At 40.9% G+C, this 21,984-nt stretch overlaps 1 protein-coding gene across 2 annotated transcripts in view; it reads left to right on the forward strand.

The window, feature by feature from the left end:
• Positions 1 to 341: 341 nt before the first annotated feature.
• Positions 342 to 21,984, forward strand: part of LOC138608316 (septin-7) — a 33,447-nt gene continuing 11,804 nt past the window's right edge. For both annotated transcript variants that reach the window (XM_069680875.1, XM_069680876.1), the window contains exons 1-5: positions 342 to 434; positions 9,117 to 9,223; positions 18,408 to 18,508; positions 18,585 to 18,719; positions 21,765 to 21,882. In XM_069680875.1, the coding sequence (XP_069536976.1) occupies positions 425 to 434; positions 9,117 to 9,223; positions 18,408 to 18,508; positions 18,585 to 18,719; positions 21,765 to 21,882 (471 nt within the window). In that variant the 5' untranslated portion in view covers positions 342 to 424. The remainder of the gene's footprint in view (positions 435 to 9,116; positions 9,224 to 18,407; positions 18,509 to 18,584; positions 18,720 to 21,764; positions 21,883 to 21,984) is intronic.

Genomic DNA, 21,984 nt, shown 5'->3' on the forward strand with positions numbered 1-21,984 from the left:
GCAAGTCGGGCAAACTAACCGATGAATTCAAATGAACTGCCAGTTGAAGCAATCCACTGGTACAATTACCTACTTGCTTTTTAGACCCAAAAATATGTAAAAAAACAGGCTCAGGAGTGAAAATACAGGAATCACGGTTCAACTATGTTAATCAGATATAATCTGTTTATGTAGGAACAGTGTACTTAGTTTTTTGGCACCAAAGTATTAGTAAGTGGTCTTAAATGTGCTTGCTGACATCTGAGCTTGAAAATGAAACATTCTGCCACAAATCACAATCATTTTCCAGTGTAGTGTTGTGGTCTCAGCTCTGTTTATTTTTGGTCCACAGCAACAGAAGAACCTGGAGGGCTATGTGGGCTTTGCAAACCTTCCCAACCAGGTTTATAGAAAATCTGTGAAGAGAGGTTTCGAGTTCACCCTCATGGTTGTGGGTGAGTAATTCTCCTTTGGCACCTTTTCTCCATCCCTGCTTCTCCTCAGTCTGTGACACAATCAGGCTTTTGTCTTGAATAACTACTTCTCAATCTGTTTGCTTATTCAAGTGTGAGGCTCTTAAAAGATGCTGATACGTCTACATACAGTAAATCTGTCTGTGTTAGAGCTACTACTGTGAACCAATATTGAGTTTCATGGACACGTCATAGCTGCAAGTGCTAGCAGCTGGCTGCTCAAACGCATTAGAGATGGTTTCAGTTGAGGAGGATAAAGTAGCACATTAAACACGACTCTGAGAAGCCATATTTAAAGCAAATGTTAGCCGTTCAGCAGCACAGGCAGACCACTGCTGCTGCATGTGTGTGTTTGGCTCTTGGATTGTGTGGTGGGAGGAGGTTTCCTGTCATTCCATTCATGCAGCCAAAGCCCGAGCAGCTGATTCGAAGTGCGGCGCACCCATAGGACCTTTCCTTTCTTTCGGTCCATGCTGTCCAGACCCAGAGCTACCTGAAAGCAGGAAGCTGCTCTGAATGCTCACATGCTGTCACATCCTGTCCCCCTGGGTTCATGGATTTCACTGCACTACCCAACCTGCCTCGGGGGCTAAAGAGCCTGTCTCCATGGCAATCAGATCGCCCGCCTCCTCCCTCCTGACTGCGTTCTTGTAGTAACGCCCTGGACTTCCCCCCGCTGTGCACTCTCAGCAGAGAGGCTGTTATGTGGCAATTTACTGTGCAGCATGTAATTAGGATAGCAGGGAATTTGGCAAAGTCAAGTGTCTGTCACGCTGGAGGAGCTGAGCGTCAGACGGTGTGCACTTTTCCTTACATTTTTTAAGGGTTGATGGTTGTGTCGTAAAACAGGGAATTTATGGGATCTGATGGAATTTCTACTCACATATTTCAGAAACAGCTGTGAAAAAAGTTATTTTACAAACAGACTTTACTTGTTTTCACTGTACTATATTTTGTCAGAAATTACAGCAATTATTTTAAACGGGGTGGACACCAGGCTGCTCACACCCTCAGGAAAATATGACACACCGTGAATGAATACCATTATTTTTCACTGTTTTTATCAATGGCATAAACCAGGGCACTACTAGTCCACACCCAGTGCTCTCACATAATTGAGCATTTATGTATTAAGCATGAATTGACCCTGCTTAACATCAGCTATGACGTAAGGATCTGACACGCGGAATTTGTAAATGAGAAGATGGCGAAATGTTCCAACAATATACAGATGAACACACAAACAATATTCTATTTTTTCTGCTTCTTTTGTTGCATTTCTTGAAATATTTTTCTGTTTCATATTCCCACAATCTGTAATATATGCTATAAGGTTATATACATCAATAAACCATAATAACTGGTGTTGGTACTGGAAATCAAAAGCAAAAATCTGACGTGCATCAAACTTTGCTAAATTAACACAGAAAACAAAACAAAGGGTTAAAGTTGTAAAGTAATTTAAAACAGGATTATTTGAACAAGCTGTCCCTCAGCCAGATCGCCGCTGCCCTCAAATATTTTAAACCACTAGTTTTAAGCCGCCCAAAATGTAACATAATGAAATAATCAACAAATGTACAGCGTGATGACGAAAAAGGCTTTCTTTCTGCTGCAAAAAAATGGAGGCTGAAGCTATTGTACCGTTAAAATTTTACTCTATTTTAAAAATGATTATCCAGTGATCTCCAGCAGCCACCTGCAGTTGGTCCACTTTCACAGGGTTAGCAGGATTCATCACAGTTTTGTGGTAACTCTGTTATGACCACTAAATATATTTTAAGTGCATTTGGGTTGAGTTGGACATTAGTGTTAATGTGGATGTAGTGGAGGGGGTAGCCATGGTTAGCAGTCAAAGTGGGCCAGAGCCATTTGTTGGTCAAAGTCAATATTTGGCAGTGATTTGCACATTGGCAGGAACTGACCTTGATGTTGTCCACCGCAGCTGCAGCTCTTTGTGTTTGCCCCTGGTTGACAGAGAGCTGAATGAGCTGTGTTGTATATAACCCTTTTGGAAAGAATGGCCTCACACAAACAAGAAGGCTTTTAGGAGAAGGAGACGAAATCTGACACAGGCAGGAGTAAAATTGATGGCTTTGCCAACAGATATATGTGCACCGCTTTTGTCATGCTCCAGACTTGTTAAACTTTTACTGTCTTTTGCCCCTTTAAGGGAAAGTCCCATTCACAAACACAGAGTGGTGCAGAGAAAATGACTGCTTTTAAAGGATAATACTGAATTTCCCTTTCACAAACACAGAGCACTTTTTCATTTCACCTGCACATTATTCACTCAATGTCTAGGAAGGGCTGTCAAATGAATTAACCTAACATTGGCTCCCTCTCCCAGGCCAAACTTTTCCTGCTTCCCCTCCACCAGCCTCCTGAATGCAGAGGGAAGTGCCTTTGAATAAACCCCCACGGTTTACACAGCTGCTGGAAATTTCCTTTAAAGGAAGTGTGTTGGCTGCTGAGCGAGTCGACGGGCCTCGGCTCGGCAGGCCGGCCCAATGAGAGTGATGCCCTGCTCTAATGACACTGAGTGGCTTCTTTATATGTCCTCGTTCAATTAGCTGGTATGGAGCATTGTAATGAAACTATAAGAATAGCAAGGAGCCTTCAGCCCCATTGGTCAACCAGATATTTCCTCAGAGCCTTCACAAGGACAAGGAAAAGTTCAATCCATTAACTAACTCTCATTGTAATTTCTGGCTGTTGTAACATTCCTTTGCTGTGTGCCAATGCTATTTGTCTAAATTGGGCTTAGGATAAACAGTGAGGGAGGCAGCTTTCAAAAGGAGCCTGTCCCAAAATTACCTAACTGGAAAACCAAACTGTAATGGAAATGGGAAGAAGGTGGTTAGAAAGAAGGACAGAGCAGTTTGGTTCACACCCTGTTTCTTCACCTTCATTTCCCGCCACTGGAAACTTTCAGCGCGGCTGCTGAATGCTAATGAGGTCAGCTACACTGCTCCTGAACCAGAGCAGACTCTGGCACGCTTTCCTCTGCTGCCGTCCAGCAGTCTGATCGTCACTCTGCTGACAATGCTGTTATTAAGGATGGGAGGGGCCCCACAGCTTAATAGGAGTTTAGTAGTGAATATGGAAGCACACATTTTATTCCTTTCATCTGATGTTTTCACATAACTTCTGCATGACTGTAAAAGTCATGGTCAAAGACGATGTGTCAGGTACTTCCTGTGGCATCTGCCCCCTTACACATGCACTGCAAATTTCCTGACATTGTCTGGGTAGGCTGCATGTGTGAACCTAAATCTCTGAATCCATTGACCCTGACCTGGAAACAGTTTTTCCTGCCAACCTGCCTAGTGTGAAGTTGGAATGCAGCATGTGTGAATGCAGAAAGTAATAGTCTGGGACATTAATAGTGATTTAAGTTGTTCACGTTGAGTGAAGTTTGTCTGCTTTGAACTCTTTACTTTTGCTTCAGTTGTTTTACACTATTGCATATTTGTATTTCTGAAACATCCTCTAACATGATACATACAGAAACAGTCAAGAGTCCTCCTGCACACTCTACCCAGGTGCCCTCTTCACCTAAACCAAGCAGACTACTTAAGTTGACATGTGAAAGGCCAATCCAGAAAGTGTCAGGACCTGAATGTCTGGGAAATTTTCTGGGAATTGTCCAGAGTTCATGTGTGAAAGGGGCTTTAGACATAGGAAAGCCTGAACACAAAACCAAAACAACAAGGAGGATGCGGTAGCCAGTTGTTGCCAGAGTGTTTGCTTCGCCTGCTCAGGCTCTTTTGCTGCTGCAGAAGTTAAAGAGCTGGAGCATCTGTCTTTGCCAGGGCTAGAATGAAGGATTCAGTGTTTTGTGGAACTGTAGGGATTTATTGCTTTAGGCTAATATTATGTGGATGACACTTGGTCGTACTGGGCGGCAACCTACCGTAAAACGGAATATAGGTTGCACCGGAACACAAGACGCAGTATGGTTTTGGTGGTAGCCCAGAGGGAAAAAGGTTTTCTACAGCTATTTATTAATAAAAATGTGTATACGTGTTATTTGTGTTATTTCAACACCATTTCAATTTATTTTCATTTAAACCACATTCAAAACACTCAGAAATTACAACCTCCCCATCTGTTTTGCTATATTGCTAGCTACTGGTGCTGTAGCTAGCGGTAGCTGCTGTCAGCCTACGGTAACATTGATTTGTGTGAGGGTGGCGGCTGCACTAGCGATCATGACAGGGCATGTCCGTGACGAAGCGTTAGCAACAGTTTTCCTCGCTTAAAACAATGCGGAGAAAAAAAAAGCACTGTGGCATAGTGTTAATAGGAGACGGTGTAGCGGCTTGGACCTGGAAATGGTTTGATGCGGAGAAATGACGTCATCACTCAACAACTTTAGCTACATTATAGCGCCATCATCCGGGAAAAATACCGTAACACAATAATCCCTCCTGGCTGAGAGAAATTAATTTATTTCCTTATTTTGTATATTATTTTAGTTTATTTATTTATTTAGTATATTTTTTTCCCACATGAAAATGTGGCATAAACAGTTTGTGAAATGCCAACATGTACTGCTCGAGCAATTCCAGTGAAACCACGGCCTGCTTTTGCCTTTTTTATAACAGTTAGCAGTGTGCTCACTTTGATCATTTAATATTAGAACCTGGTTTTATATAAGCTGTGGGTGAAGGGTCAACCTTCTTATATTGGGTTGGTCTGACTCACAGAGCTACAGCTGTGGTAAATATATTTGAAAACAAATTATCATCTGATCACATACATGGTTCAGTATTGTGGTAGATCCCTGACCCCCTCCCATCCAAACCAGCAGCCACAGATATGATCAGCATCTTCACTCGACCGACCACCACCATCATCATCATCATCCTCCTCATAACTCTGAGTTTGAGGAGTTCCTTTGTAACTAGAGCTCCTCATCTTCCCTCTCTTCACACCAACCAAGACATGGACCAGGTTCTCACTGCATCTCCTCGGTCCTGCTGTTCGTGTCAGCTTTTTGCTTCCCTAATTCAACCTGACATTTTTATCGCTTGTATTTCACCCACAGTACGAATAAAACCACAGCCTCCCCCTGGTACCCATCAGCCTTCAGCTCCTCATTCCCTCTCAGCCTTGGAGAAATGTCTAAAGCGGGCTTGCATGTTTCATCACAGAACAGCCACAATCGCTGAAACATTTCTGTCGAGATGCGAGATAAATGTGGATCTACCCTCTTAGGAAAATATTTATGACTGAGCGTGTGTGGAGTAAAGGATCCTTTTGTGTGATGTTTTCTTCATCTTGCCCTCCTCCTCCTCCCTGCTCATACAGCTTTTGGTGTCTGAGTTGTTTGGCAGCGGTGGCCCATATTGGCCCTGACCGCTTGTAAAGGTCAGCAGCGACTCCTTGGCTGCAGTGCCAGCCCGCCGTATGACCGCCTCTCCTCTCACACTGAAGCTTTTGTTCAGCAGCTCCTTGTTGCCTCACTCTCACCCCGGTCTTAGCAGGCACACAGTGCTCGCGGTTTTGGATTACCACGGTAACTCCCTCCAGGTTCTTGCAGAATTTTTGGTGATTATTGCAGCTCCAAAAACTGCTCCGTCTGTTTTTGCGCCTTCACAGCCTCTAACTGCCTTCGAGTTATTTGTTTTGTATAACTATAAGTCCTTAATCCCCAAATATTCTTTGAAAGGGGAGAAAAGCTGGATAAAAGCGCATTAAAAAAGCTGGAACCAGGGGTGAACTGGGGTTGTAGCTTGATAGTTAATAGATTTCTTAGTTATCTATCACAATTGGTCCTGAATCGGGCTGCACTATATATATTTTTTGGCATTGACAGTGCTAAGTGTGCATGTGTAATAGTCCCTTTTTTAGTATGTGCAATATAAAGTAGAAAAATTAATTCAAACATGTTATGCTGCAACTTTTCTGCTGCAAGAATAATCTACCTCGAGTGTAGCCCTGCACCTGACCGGAGCACACAGCAAACTGACCGCTGTGCACGCAGTGTGTGTTTTACCTGCCTGTAAACATGCACAAATTCATGTGGCTAATGTCGCAGAAACTGTCCCATAGATGCTAAAGGCAGGTGCTCAGTTACATGAGGTGGCTTGTATTACCGTTATTACAGCACCGTGGTGGTTAACGTGTGGTTAGATATGCGGACCGTTCGAGCAGTGAAAGTCCAGCTGAATGTAAAGTTTGAAAGTATATTCTACAAACAAAACTAAACACCACAGAGTACCCGAATGATAAAAACTCTTAATTAATACTGTTAATTATACAAACGTGAATATATATATATATATATATATATATATATACTGTAATTATAAGCTGAAATTTCCTGTATTTTGTAGACCTTGCAATGCTGCTTGCTTTTTTTAATATGGTGTGGCCTTTGTCCCTAATAATCTTTTGTTGATTAATTGTGAAAGTTTAGCCTTACTAAAAACATAAGAGTAAATGTGTGAACAGACTGTCTGCTCTGAAGTTAGCATGCCTGGCTAACTTTCTTATGAATCATATCTATCTAAAACTAGTTTACTACTTTATTTTTACAATGTAGGATTACATGTGAAAGCAAAATAGCACAGTTTGCTCTAAACAGCATTCTGGTATGTTATAGTTTTATCCCATCATTGTTTTGCCTTGGAAAAATTAAAAAATGGTACTTTGAACAGATATGAATATCTCTCCCCACACTGCCATACAGTATATTTATTTCTACAAGCAATCATAGCTCTCCCTACCTTACTGATGAGACGCCATTTACTCCTTTTGACATCTGCTGAAGCGGCGTGGCACATGGCAGACATGGAATCACTTCCCCAGTGATGTCATGTCCTTTTGTAAAGTTAGAGCGTATTAAATATTCAGTGAGAGCTAATTATGACTAATTCTATAAAAAGTAGTAGGCTAAACTTTTTTTAAAATTATTAAACTCTCTTTAATCTTCGTCACCAGATTGACGAAACCCCCCTTCTTCTTCTTCTCCACCTATTTTTGGTTTGTCTCATTTTGCTTGTTTTATCGGGACCACCTAAATACACTGTATTTCACCTGTAGGTAGTTCCTTATGTCCTGCATCACACAGTGTTGTGAGATTGCTTTCTGTTCCTGTTGTCTCACTTTGGATAGTTTCGTCACTTTTTGGGTAAGCTGGCAAGTGTGAACCTAAAAAAGTATGTTTTTAAGGACCTGATGCCTTACTGTAACTTCAACCAAATTCTACCAATTCAGTAGCTCCATTGATCAAACGAAGATCTTTTTCTAAAATTAACCAGTGAAATTATTTTGTGAAATGTTAAAGTTTGGTTACGTTTAAAGTAATAATCTTGAAGATTTTCATGTAAATAAATGTTAAGTCACTATCTATGCCAGATAATGTAACACAATGGTGATTGAGCCTATGGCCCACTGATAAAAGCCTTTGCATTTACAATATTACAGAGAGGGAAGGCGGAGCTAAGCGGCTGCTTTTCCGCTCTCTGCAAGTGTTGCGAGTAAACAGTAATCTACTATGGCTGAACAAACAAAGAAAAGATGGATGACTACAGATACAACTTCAACAAGAAGTGAAAATCCAAAGAAAAAGAAACAAACTCGACGCTCAGATGAAGCAAACAGTCTGAAAAGGAAAGCGACTGTCAGTGCAGAAAATCAAGAGTTACAACCGGAGCCAGCCGTGGACATCACACATGCGACACTGCCTGTAGATCTGGGAAGTGTGCTTACGCAATAACCGTTTATCGCCATAGGTTTCGCCAAAGAGAACAAAACTGAGATCTTGGGGATTACAACTTTAAGCACCAAAGTACCTCCACTGAAAGCAGTTATTTTTGCCTTTTTAACCACAGATTGTTCTCTAAGTGTCTGACAGTATTACAGAAAGGATCCCTTTGAGAAAGACCCTTTGTTTTACAGAGTAAGATGTACTTATGAAACTAAGGATTACCATGCTGCCATTACAGCCCTTCTTGTTGCTGCAGGCTGATGCAATCTATCTCAGCAGTTCTAAAACTTTTAGCACAACATAGTCATTTAGACGTAAAATATATAAAAAAAAATAGGGCCAAGGTTTTAAAATAACAGAATTCGCCTTTTATATTAAAGAATGGACCTGCATGTGTACATTAATTCACTGTATATAAATTCCTTTATATGGAGTAATAGGGTGAATTGAAGTGACAGTTGCCTGATTGCTCCCAATACCCCAGATTGCTTCCAGTGCAATGGAATCTGCGCTTAGGTTTCTGTTTTCATTCCTTTGTTGATGTGAAAATTCATGATGACTATTGTGGTTGAAAATCTTCCTTTCCCTCTCCTCCCTTCCCATGATTCCCTGATTAGATTCCTGAATTGCAGACAGGAAAAGAATCTGGGAGGACAGAACTTCCCCTCAGTCTGTCTCCTCCTTCGTCTCGTGTTAATGCTTGTCTGTTTAAAAAAGAGGGTTATAGAGGAGCTGTTTCCTGTCCTGAAAAAAGGTTTGAATCTAAAGAATGTCGAACTGTGAAAGACTGCATTAGGAACGGGGTCGATCAACATCTGGAGATTGTGTCATGTTGCAGTTCAGTCTGGCATGAAAGAGGATTAGAAAACAAGTATAGCGTGAAATGCATCTCTCGAGTTCGCTCCCACCCACCCACTCACCCTGGCTCTGTCTTTGTCTTTCAGGGGAATCCGGGCTGGGGAAGTCGACGCTGATCAACTCCCTCTTTCTGACAGACCTGTACTCTCCTGAATACCCGGGGCCTTCACACAGAATAAAGAAAACTGTACAGGTAATTTGATTTTTCTCTACAGGAACTTTTCTTCTCATTTGGATTCACCGTTTCCATCTGCAGCCCCAAATTGTATTCTAATCCCATGAAATGCCATGAAAGCCCGTAGTTTGTCTGTTAATTGAAACATGATAGGTTACCTTCACCCTGATGACACTGGCCAGTCAAAGTGTCAGAGCCGGAGGCTGCTGTAACACAGGTGTGCCCCTACCTTTTGTTTTCCAGTGTCTCTCACCCAAGCAGCAGGCAACTAAATAGTTTCAGTGTGAGATCTTGTTTTGTGAGGCTGCTCCTCCTCGCTGTGTTTGTGTTAGACAGTGAAACCGGTTCATCGGCTTTCACAGAGAGATAGCTTGTTTGCCAAAGGAGGAGATGTGTTATAATATTGTTGTCTGATCCATTGATGTAAATGTTCAGATTTACAACATTACAACTTTTTATATATATATTTTAAATAACTATGTACTTATAGTCTTTCTACCCAGACACAGGGCCAAGGCATTCCTATGATGTTGTTTAGGATATCATGTTCAGCAGTAAAGGCCTGAAACTTCTGATGATTTCATCTAAATGGAATTCCTGGAGCTAATCCTTTGACAGTGGCAGAGACATTCACATAACGTAGTCGCCATTTAAACCCAGCATTATTTGGGTATGAATACTCACACAAAAAGCCCATAAATAAATCTTCTTCCCCTATGAAAATAACAGACAATCTTAAATTAAATGTGAAATCGTGAAAAAATCAAAAACTCACTCATCTCACATTGCTCTTTTTATTTATCTAATTACAAAGTTGTTTACAAGTTGTTGACAGACAGAGAATAACACTCACCCAAGGTAAAAATCAAAATAGTTATTTTATTCTATGCAAAATAAATGTAATAGTATGAACAGTAAGAAGTTGAAAAAATAGAGTAAAGTATTTAACGAGTTCAAGTCATAAAAATATAAAATTATGAAACTCTGCATAAAAGCCAGCCTAAATAAAATGATTGGCTTATACTGGGCCAAGACCAGAGTTGGATTGGTAATGTAGCATACCGGACATTTTCCTTCTTTCCCGATGCACTTTGTTGCTGTTTTAACTTTATTTTCAAAAATAGCAATTACTGCTATTGATTGGCCGACAAAGCAGGGGCAGGGGGCTTTTAGTTTTAGATTGTTTACAAGGACAGTTGGTTAGTCAAATCATGTCCCCTGCAGGGCAGAGCATGTAGTATGATTGTATGATTAACAAGAAAAACAGTGAACATGAACTCTTCTCCTGTGTTTTTGAATGGCGTGGTGCCCCAGTCTGTCTGCATCAAGTGTTTGAGAAAAGCTGGAAGCAGCAGGTGAACGAGCCCGAACAATTTTCTTTGATCAGTTAACTCTTTGATTGATCTGAAACAGTGTCCTGCTGAAGGGGAAAACTGGTATTAGTATGTACAGCTGGTGTTCATGTGTCAAAAGTAAATCGTTTAGTGGGAAGCCATGCCTGTGTCAGCTGTGACAGTAGTTTAGTCTAGACGAGATGGCCAGTGGCTGTGACTGATTGGATACGAACATCTCTGTAAACACAACATATTTACTTCTGCGTGCTCAGTAAATACTGAGGAAGTATTGACAAAAAAACTGTCTGTCTGTGTCTGTCTGCGTGTCATTGTCTCCGTGTCTGTCTGTGTGTGAGAGCCAGCAGCACTCAGTTGTTTATACATGTGTGCATGTAAATTTATAATCCTACAGATCTTCATTACAGCCTAAATATGCACGAACATACTAGAGGATAAGTGGAAACATCAGATGCAATGCAGAACATGCAACATTCAACATGTGTTTATTATTAACATATCAGATAACGTCATCAAGATGATACTTATATCCTTGGTTTACCGACACTCAGTTCTGTTAGTTAATATACAGATATTTGCTGCTCACTGTGGATTTGTTGTACATTACATTTTTTTACAAAAATGCTTTTGAGCGTAGATCACTAACACGCCAACTAACAAGAGGAGACTGTAATATAAGATTGTAAATAAGAGGAAAAAACAACCAAGAAATAAGTTTTCTTTCATTTTATTTCCAAAAAGTTCTCACATGACTTCATCTGTGCGTTTATTTGGGTTTGAAATCAGATCTGATGCTTTTTACAAATATATTTCACATAAAGGTGCATTGCTCTTGTAGAAGCTACCAGACTCCATTGAAGAAACTATGATTGCGTTATTAGAAAGGTACTTTGATTGTGTTATTAGAAACAAACTAACCGATTGAATATCACCGTTTAGTCTGGTGGCTTTGAAGAGAGCTTTATAACAGCTATTTCTGTTTAAAAAATCTCTGAAACATATTGTACTCTACTGTGACTGTTCCTTTTTTAAAACGTGCATGGTTAGCCTCAGAGCTACAGACACCTCAGATAAGATTGAGGTAGTTTGCTGACTGGCGCTGTATTTCCTGTCTCTCTATGTTGGTAGAGCTCATATTATCATTAAAGTGTGTGTACCGCACAAAACTCCAAACAAACAGTCGACTTCCTGTCGTGATGCAGAGATAAATTGAGGCACGCGTCCCAGTGTACGGTTCACTGCCCCTCCCCATTCCAGCACAAGGAGCTTCCACTGTGATGACGGATCTTTGCACATTACACACCTCCTTTGAATGATTCGTCAGCCCTGAGTGATGCACTGATTAAGAATCCCTTAAAAGCATGATGTAGTCTTTAAAAATAGATTTTAGACCACGTATATCAACTCCTTATAGGTGGGACCTAAACACTGCCTTCAATTTCTCAGTTGATAATCTTAGTTTGACCGACCCTTTATAGTTAGTAACATTGTACTTGAGTCTGACCACACCTAGCATCATAGGCAATGTGCTTTAACAGCGCTAATTTGAAGTCACCCAGCACGTTAATCCAGGTCAGATGTCAGGTATTGAACAGCCATTGAACAGGTTTTTTTCCTGACTGATCACTATTTGGTTCAAGGGCATGAAGGTCTATATTTAACACGGTAACCTCCTTTTGTGTTCGGATTTAAATAAGCAAATTAATTGCACTGATGCTGGCAGAGCACATGGAAACTTACAGAAATAATTTAGTGAAGATGTTTTATCAGAATTTGACATTGAGTCTGAAGTGTATTCATCAGTAAATGTTATTTCCTCTAGTCTATCGCTGGTTTGGAAATAATAGGGCTGGAAAGTGTTGCTGAAGATACATTTTACAAAAAAGGAAAAATATACACTATCGCCTCGAGGTGATTGTTGTATTCAGCTTGTGATTGAACATGCTCTGCTCAAAGTGCAGGGAAAGGGAAAACAAACTACAATCTGGGCAGAAAAAACAACAATTTACACTCTACACAACTCTACTTACATGTACAGGAAACAGTTGCATATGCTTATATGATACATGCATTTGTCCATATATATTCATGCACTGCACATATTTTTTTATTTAGGTTTTTAGATTTTTAGACATTACAAGCCACTTTTGCAAACTGGGTCATTTTTATTATCTTTCGCATTCGTGAGTTTTGAGTCTGAACATTAAGTTGAAACCAAAAGCTTTTGCATTTAAAATGTATTCCTCAGCCGCACAAGTCCGCCATCTCATTTGAATTGGCGTGCAATAAATCTCGGAATATGTTGGGCTGTTGGGACACAATCAGGCTTTGTGCCTCAAAGGATGCAGAATCCGAAATGGGACACAGCTGTAGTGTCTTGGCTGTGATCGTAGTTGATGTGACAGTGTAATAATAAAGCATCTATCTATCCATCCATCCATTCATCTATAAAATACTGTATATATTCGGCTGTGATTAACCCCAAAATGCCATCAGTATAAATAGGATTATACAAAGGTTATATGTATAATTAGCAAACTCACAGCCTTGTGTTAAGTTTCTCTTTGCAGACATTTAATGGAAAAAAAGGTGTTGTTTCAGTATTGTAGTATTGTCATCGGCTTGAATGATTTCAAAAGTTCTGCTGATTTCAAACCAGTCAGTTTTTTTCCTTCACAGCAATCTGTTTACAATATCAACTTTTAACGCTTTCATGAGCTCTCTGAATAACTGTCATGTCACATAAAGCAATATGAGACATCAAAGCTGCAGATGTAACTGAGCCAGGAATGAAGTTACAGGAGAGACTCTGAATGTGTGAGACATGTGGTTTCTGTCCTCCATCTTTGATTCCCTTTGCAGTGACGGTGCAGACGATCAGGGCTTGGCGGTTTCCTCATATAGAGCGCGCAGCTGCATAGTTTTACTCGAGCTTCCTTTTGAAGAGTGAAAGGTGATACTGTTGGTGTTAAGGAGCTCCAGCAGGCTTCTCTCTGCTGTCCTCCTCCCTCTGTAGTAGGGAATTAAAAGTTTGGCTGGTGTACAGTAGGTCAGCTGCATGGCGAGGATCCTCCTTCACCTGTTCCCTGTGATCTTCTGCTTTGCTCTAAATCTCCTCTAATCCCTGGCAACACACCGAGAGGCTCTGTCTGCCATCTCCCCGCTGCTGCTTCCAATTTACTTACCTGCCTATTACACCTCCTCAGCTCTTATTAAGAGTTTAAATAAGATTTAGACTCTGTGTGTTAGCTTCTGTTGGCTTTCTTAAGTTTTCTAATCCCTGAGTGAGTGCCTTTGCTTAAAATGAAATGTACTATACGTGTGTGGGTGTGTGGGTGTGTGTGTATTACTTGCTGTTTATCCTTTCAAGACATTAAATATGGAAAACAGAGCTCTTATTTCTCTCTCCACGAACCACAAACTAATTACATTTCAAATAATTGTGGCCACTTTTTTCCCAAGCCATACCGAGGAATGTGATGAAATCCAGATGACTGTTGTGTGTCATAAAAATCAATTCATCATTTGAGGGGAAAAAAAGCGGAAGATGACCAAGAAGGGAGGATTGAGAGGGTGTTAGCTGTTATAGGGCTGATAGGCTGGGCAGATGTCCCTGTTCCTAGTTAATACGGCTCTGTGATGCCTGAGAGCACACGGGGACAGGGACTTGGTGATTAGCCAGCAAACTGCTGTATGCACTGAGCTCAGTCTTGTCCTGCCGATGCACAGACATGCCTCGCTTTATGTGTCAAACGCTCCTGCTTCAGTGGAACTTCTACAATCTGACAACATTACAGAAAATATCCCCATAGAGATTGATCTTTTCGTTTAAGAGTAAGGTGATTTTTTTTTTTAAACCAGAAACAGCTGTTACATCACTCTCTTAAAAGCCACCAGAGTCCATTGACAAAAACGTCATTGTTATTTTACCTCACAGAACAAAGGACTTAATGGTCTCCCGCAACCTTGGTATATGACTTCTCTGTGTTAAACAAATATTGTGTTGAATCCAAACTTGCCATTTCAAGCACCAAAGTCACATAAAAACACAAACATGCTAACCACTTGAGGCGCCTGTAGACCAGCTACTCCTGTGTTCTGCAAAGTTAAATTACCGTTTTTGTCAATGGAGTCTGGTTGCTTTTAAGGGGGCACTGTAACGGCTGTTTCTGGTTTAAATAAAAGCATCTTCCTCTTCCGCAAAAACAGAAAAGTCAGCTGCTGTTAAACTGGTGACATTAGGTGTTTAGTTGGATATGGCAACCTTCTGACTGTAGATTGCCTCAAAACAAGGTACATGTTCCTGAATCTGGTCTGCAACTTAATTGAATGACAATCTGAGCAAATACCTACAGAACAGAAATGGAAACGTGCACCCTGACCTCATGGTGTGCTTGTTTTGCTGCTATACGCTTACAGTAATTGAGCTTGAAGTCCACTGATCCAATCAAACCCTTACATTGTACATGACTGTCCTGTTGCGACATGATAAAGCTGAGTAGTGTTGTGCCTTTTCCCATGAGCTCACTGTCTGTGAGCTGCCTGTCTGGTTAATAGGCATGTCTGTGGCTTGACTCATCCTGTTAGGCTGTAGTAGAAGAGACGCTGCAGGATTCTTCAGTGTTGTCCACTCAGCAAACCTACACTTTTGACTTAAAGTCTGTTGTGTGGCAGCGTCTCTAACCGTTTTGGACTTAGTGATTCGCCCAGTTGTAATGCATGTTTGGCTTGTTTGTGTCTACACCAGCCTGTCCAGATCTGCATAGATGCTTCTAGTGATGTCTGGTATTTTTAAACCTGGGCCCTATTTTTACATACTTTGGGGTCCAGGTGACTAAATCTGCAGTGGATTGCTTTAGCTAGCAAACTTGAAACAGACTGTAATGGTTGCAACATAATTCCTTGGCTTACAATATTAAAAGAATTATTCCTAAACACAAGGATCTTTTGTTAGGGTAAGACCCTTTGTTTAAAACAAGTAACCACCATTACTTTGGTCTTTCCAAAGCTGCCAAACTCCATTAACAAAAACAATAATTTTATGTCTTAGAACACAGGAGTTACTGGTCTGCTGCTGCCTCAATCGATTAGTTTGTTTGTCGTATTGTGTAAATTTGGTGCTTAAATTGGTTATTTCAGATCCAAGACATTATTGTGTAGCACACAAGACAAACTAACAACCACTGCAGTGGTAGACGAGCAACTCCCGGCTTCTGCAATGTAAAATTACTTTTTTTGTCAATGAAGTCTGGCTGCTTTGAACGGGATGATGAAACACTGCTTTTGTTTTTAAAAAATCATCTTCCTCTATAACAAAAAGGTCTATCTCTGTAGGGATCCTTTCTGTAATGTTGTCAGACACTGAGAATAACAATCTGAGCCTGTCAGTAGAAACAACAAGAACTTTTAGTGGACGCACTTTGATCAGACTCACGTTTGTTTCCAAGGGTTATGTCACAGCAGGGCTCTAATAAAGTATTTGACTCGCATATGCCCCTAAAACCAGGTGTGTGTGAACTGGAAAAATAATTTTAGCATAGGTGGTAAAAGATCGTTAATCGTTCAAAACTACAAGTCCCACATTCCAAAAGCCACAATGCGCCATTACAGGAGAGGAGTTTTCTGTGATGACACAGCCATGTCAAGTAAGAGAAAGGTTAACGCTGCAAAAAGTATCGGTACGATAATGAGGGAATGCTGCAAGGCTCTCTTTATTTTTCTTAAAAAATACAGGATTAAATTGTAAGATATTGTGTTTTTTTGTTCTTCTTTGTGTGTTTCTTTAACCTGAAGTATGTAAAGCTATCTTGTGTATGCTTACCTGTGCACGTGCACATGTCATTATTACACAAATTGCTTTGAACATACTTTTTTTTGTCATTTCTTATTGTTTTTCTGAGCAGGTTAAACAAGCAGCACAATTGCAATAATTCACTGTTGCAATAACCACACACAGACACATGTGCGTTATAAATGTAGTAAATTGTTTGTTTAGAAACTTTCTGTTACTTGAACATTTTTCACTGTGCTCCCGAATCTTTTCATTTAGGAGCACATGAACTCTTTTGGAAAAAAGTTAGCCTAGAGCCCTGCACAGCCATTACTGCAGGTTTTGCAACTGCTAGCTGAAGCAATCTACTGGAGAAATTCCAAAACTTTATGTACCTAGTATTCAATTAAACCCCAAGATTTAAAAAAAAAATAGGACCCAGCTTTAATATACCAGAATTTAATCTTTCAAATATTGCAGATCTTTTGACAATTTCTTCTTTCTTATTAGGTACCCAGTGCCATCTAGCAACTTTTCAATAGCTTTCATTTCCACTCTGGGTTGTCTATAAAATCCAACATTTGTCAGTTGAACTTGCAATCACTGTATGACAGTTTGTTAGACTCTGTCTGGTCAGCTAAGCCTCCCAGTAGCAGCTCTTGAGGTCAGAGGTCAGTTTAAAGACAGCCAGACTGAGATACACAGATGCCGGTGAGTGGTGGGTGGGGGTCACAGGGTTAAGGGTGGTCTATAAAAGCTTGCAGGGGAATCTTGTTATGCAACAGTCTGAGTGAGGAATTGTGAAGGTCGGAACGAGTCAGAGCAAATGCTCAAGGATGGAAAACCTGCAGACAACCAGGTGTAGAAAGGATGGGAAAAGAGAAAGGTCACGTTCAATGGAACATGTATTCAAGGGAGTGTTATAATGATAGTGTTTGTCTGCTAACCGCTCTGGCTTGAGTGTTTCTCCTCACTCCCTCAGTCTGATATGAGACTTGCAGACGTGGTCTGGTTCAGATCTGCTGATTAAATCAAAGTTCATCTGCTGATCACGAGTTCAGCCTCGACCTCACAGTGATCAAAGCCCTCCTGGCCTTCCTGATGTGTTCAGAAGCAGCTTTGTTCATCTCTGCTGCTCTGTTGCAATAACCACACACAGACACATGTGCGTTATAAATGTAGTAAATTGTTTGTTTAGAAACTTTCTGTTACTTGAACATTTTTCACTGTGCTCCCGAATCTTTTCATTTAGGAGCACATGAACTCTTTTGGAAAAAAGTTAGCCTAGAGCCCTGCACAGCCATTACTGCAGGTTTTGCAACTGCTAGCTCCTGGCCTTCCTGATGTGTTCAGAAGCAGCTTTGTTCATCTCTGCTGCTCTGCACAGATCTTAGATTACATGCTTGGTGGTTGCAAAATATTTTTTGCTCACTGTGGCTAATTTGTCTAAAGGGCTGTTTTAGTTCCAGCCAGTAGTTTGTGTATTTGTATGAATGTGTAAAGAAAAAGGCAGCTGAGGTCAATGGTTATGCTTCATTAGAAACAGTGCCTCATATTTTATGTCCTTACAGTTTGGTGTCTTGAGCCCCTTCAGAATGTGAGTCTTAAATAGCTTGAATTTCAAACTTAGCACTGTTTTTCTGAAAAAGATTTCTACACTCAGACAAACTTTGGCTTCCAAATAGAATTAAACCTGAAGTACAGATTAAAACACAGACTTGTTTTACCAAGACGAGATTTTGTAAACAAGCTTATCCTCTCACACATTAACTCGACCAGGCAATCAAGTGTGGAGGTAAATTAGTTTTGAGCAGATTGAGGAAATTGACTGCTTTGTGAAAGATTTATGTATTGTTAACAAGTGACTCATAGATGATGGGTAAATTTCAGAGATGAGGTGTATTGATCAACTTCTAAAATCAGTTTTTGGTGTAAGGCTCAAAATCCCATATCGGTAGGACACTATTAATTCACTAGAATTGACCATCAGGCTCGCAGTTGGGATAAACACTAAACTAAAAGTAATATAGTAGTGATTTGCACATTTCTTGACTGATTAGTCTCCTTTTCTTGATTGCAGGTGGAGCAGTCGAAGGTTCTGGTAAAGGAGGGAGGAGTGCACCTTCTTCTCACAATCGTCGACACTCCCGGCTTTGGTGATGCAGTGGACAACAGTAACTGGTGAGCTCAGTTGTCTGTCATTGCCTAACATTTGAGTTACCATAATACACTGATACGAATAATTTGTGGTCCTCAGCTGGCAGCCGGTCATCGACTATATTGACAGTAAGTTTGAGGATTATCTCAACGCAGAGTCCCGGGTCAACAGACGTCAGATGCCGGACAGCAGAGTGCAGTGCTGCCTGTATTTCATCGCTCCGTCGGGACACGGGTAGGTCTACATTCTTGAGAAAGAAATTGACTTGTTTTAACAAAGTTTTTAAAATAAGAAATCTTCACTCAACAACTTCCAAAGGATATAGATACGAATTTAAAGGCGGGGTTTACACAATGCATTAGATGGTAAACAGTTGTTTTAGAGTGGAAGCCTGATCATTGACTGCGTAAGAGGGATGTAGGCTTTCTCCGATTAAATCCAGCAAAACTTTAATTTTTATTAATTTTTATTTAATTAATTACATTTTAAAATGAGGATCCTGCCATGAATCCCTTTTACCCTACACAACAGCCAGAATTACTTCTGTGATCATGAATAAATTAAGGTAAACATTACAGTGTGTAGCATATCATTTATGTCACACATTTTAAACTGACATGTAGGATGGGGAAATTGCTGCACAGTTTCTTTCAAGGTAAGGTCAAAAATCTGCTGTATAAAAACATCAACACGGATATACGGCACACATTCAAGGACAGGCGAAAATTCGATTTTAGATATTGTTTGCAGTTTGAAACTTGGAGAACTAACTAAGGGGAATTACTTCTCGAGGCTGAGATGAGAATCAAAAATGGCCCCCAGATGTTTGGCAGTGGGTTTCACATACTCGGCCAACTTGTTTAGGTTTTTGGATTTTGTGATGGATGAAATTTGAGAGCCAACTCTCGTTCAGCTGGAGACAGTTACGGGCCAACCAATTTCTGATCGTAAAGACAGTCCTTAAAGTCAGTCCAGCCAGTGTTTCTTGGCTTTACCAAAAGCCTCTCTACTGAAAAAGCAGAGAATTGGGGTGTGGTTGATAGTCGGATATAATCCATTGCCAGGTCAACCACAGTACTGTTCTAGCATACAATTACTCTTGCTTAAATTCAGGTAGAGGATTTGTGGCTTTAGACTTTCCCCTGTCATCTTTATCATCCCTGGAATCAGAGTGCTGGTCGGAGCTGCAGTTAATCACACCAGTACTCTTTTCCCTGTCCTCCAACTGGTCCCACTCCAGCTGTGTTCAGTGGAGGGCAGCTAAGCGTTGTCCTTTTGTTGCTCCCCACCCACATTCACTGTTGGACTGGCAGAGAAGCCGGAGGACATCAGAGAGAAATCCAGAAAATATTTTATCTATTAAATATGATCCAGTTTCACCACAATCCATACATATTATACAGTGTTTTTGTACAGTAATCAGTGAGGCTCATCCCCAAGAAATGCTGACCTAGACCCAATAGCGATGTTAAGTCTTTAAAGTGTGCCTGCTAAAGCGCGGAGGAGCGAGGATATGACTTACAGCTTCTACTATAGTCATATGTCGTTCTTACGTTCCAGCTACAGCTGAAATGTTCTAACTTTGAGCACAAAATTAAGCTTTTTATCCAAAAAATATTGGCAAATAAATCGGCAAATCAACATGGGAAGGGAGTAACTCAGAAAAATCTGAAATATCACCAAAACAAGAGTGAAAATACAAGGGAGTGGTGCTTTGAGTGTCTTTGGATCATCTGTATTATTTGCTCTAAGTCATGTCTAAGAGGTTGGGAAATGAAAACAGGCTTTAGGATTTATTCTTGAGGAACCCCACAGGAGAAATAGGGAGGTTGAGAAAGTGCCCAAATTCAACTTAAAAACCTGTCAATAAGGTCACAAGACATTGTGGACTCAGGGGATCACGTGGAATGAAATTCATCACAGAGATAGTGTTCTAGCAGTTATGCTTCAGTATGTATTGAGTATTGCTTTCCTGCTGCCTCATCTTCTGGCCAGCAGTCCAAACCTCGGCTGGCCCGCCCCTCCTGTGGCCTCACACCAGTTCCCAAACAGGAATAACATCGGTGTAATTCGTCCTGAGCTGGCTGACCTGAAGACACCATTCCTCCCATCTGTGTCTTGGCTCTTGCTGCTGCCAAACACACACACACACACACGCAGTTGGCCGGGCTGTTCTCCCACACGAGGCCACACTGTGCTGCCTCCAACAAAAGGTGGTTTCTGCTGTTGAGCCTGTTGGCCCACAATGACCCAGTGTGGGTTACTGACCACAGCCATGCTGCCTCTCTTGGCCAATAAAAAGCACCATATGGGTCCATTCATTTTCAACACCTGCCTTGGGGCTGTAAAAATGTGTAGGAAAGTGTGCCAGGGAGGCACTAAAACAGTACGCCCCTTAATTCTCAAGTGCCATCAAGTCAATCTCACACAGACATCATAAGGCTGGTTGTATTATTTTTGCTTTTGGGACACTTTAAAACTTAAAGTTGTAATTTTGAAGATCTCAGTTTCGTTCTCTTTGGCGACACCTATGGCAATACATGGTAATTGCGGGAGCACACTTCCCAGATATCCAGACAGTGCTGCATGTGTGACGGCCACGCTTGGCTCCAGTTGTAACTCTTGATTTTCCTGGCTGACGGTCGCTTTCCTTTTCAGACTGTTTGCTTCATCTGAGCGTCGAGTTTGTTTCTTTTTCTTTGGATTTTCACTTCTTGTTGAAGTTGTATCTGTAGTCATCCATCTTTTCTTTGTTTGTTCAGCCATAGTAGATTACTGTTTACTCGCAACACTTGCAGAGAGCGGAAAAGCAGCCGCTTAGCTCCGCCTACCCTCTCTGGCAGACCAACCACTGCTGGCTGATGGAAAACCCAGCAGCACACCCAGTCCACAATACTGCAAAGGCAAAGGCATTAATCAGTGGGCCATATGTTACCTCATTCGGTGATAGATCTTAACTTAACTGACATTAAGAGATTATCACTTAATATGAATTTATAATTAGACAAAATTGCGAGCTTAGTGTATTTATGTCCTATGTTGAGCTCTGTTAATCTCCTCTCAAAAATAAGGAGGGTATTTGTTGAATTTGTGTTTCTTCTGTGTAGAGCTGTATGTACTATAGATGTACAATAGTGTGTTCAATCCAGATGTTCAGTCTGAGGTCAGCCGAGCAAAGCAATGTGACCTTCAGCTACTCTCTCCTGCAGCTCTACTCACACCCGAGACATTCACTGACTGTCTGACATTTAAGCCGTCTCTTCTCTACTTCTTCCCCAGACTCAAGCCGCTCGATATCGAATTCATGAAACGGTTACACGAAAAAGTCAACATCATCCCTCTCATCGCCAAAGCGGACACAATGACACCTGAAGAGTGTCAACAGTTCAAGAAAACGGTGAGTGTCACTACAGACTGAATGTTTCTGTTCAGCATCTTTTGTCATTTGTTCGTATGTTGTGTCTTTATTTTTAGAGTTTTTGTTTGTTGTAGGGATCTA

The sequence above is a fragment of the Semicossyphus pulcher genome, unplaced genomic scaffold (genome assembly GCF_022749685.1).
Source record: "Semicossyphus pulcher isolate SPU_LCO1_2020_fin unplaced genomic scaffold, fSemPul1.0.p SCAF_5, whole genome shotgun sequence".
In the NCBI taxonomy this organism is placed as follows: Eukaryota; Metazoa; Chordata; class Actinopteri; order Labriformes; family Labridae; genus Semicossyphus; species Semicossyphus pulcher.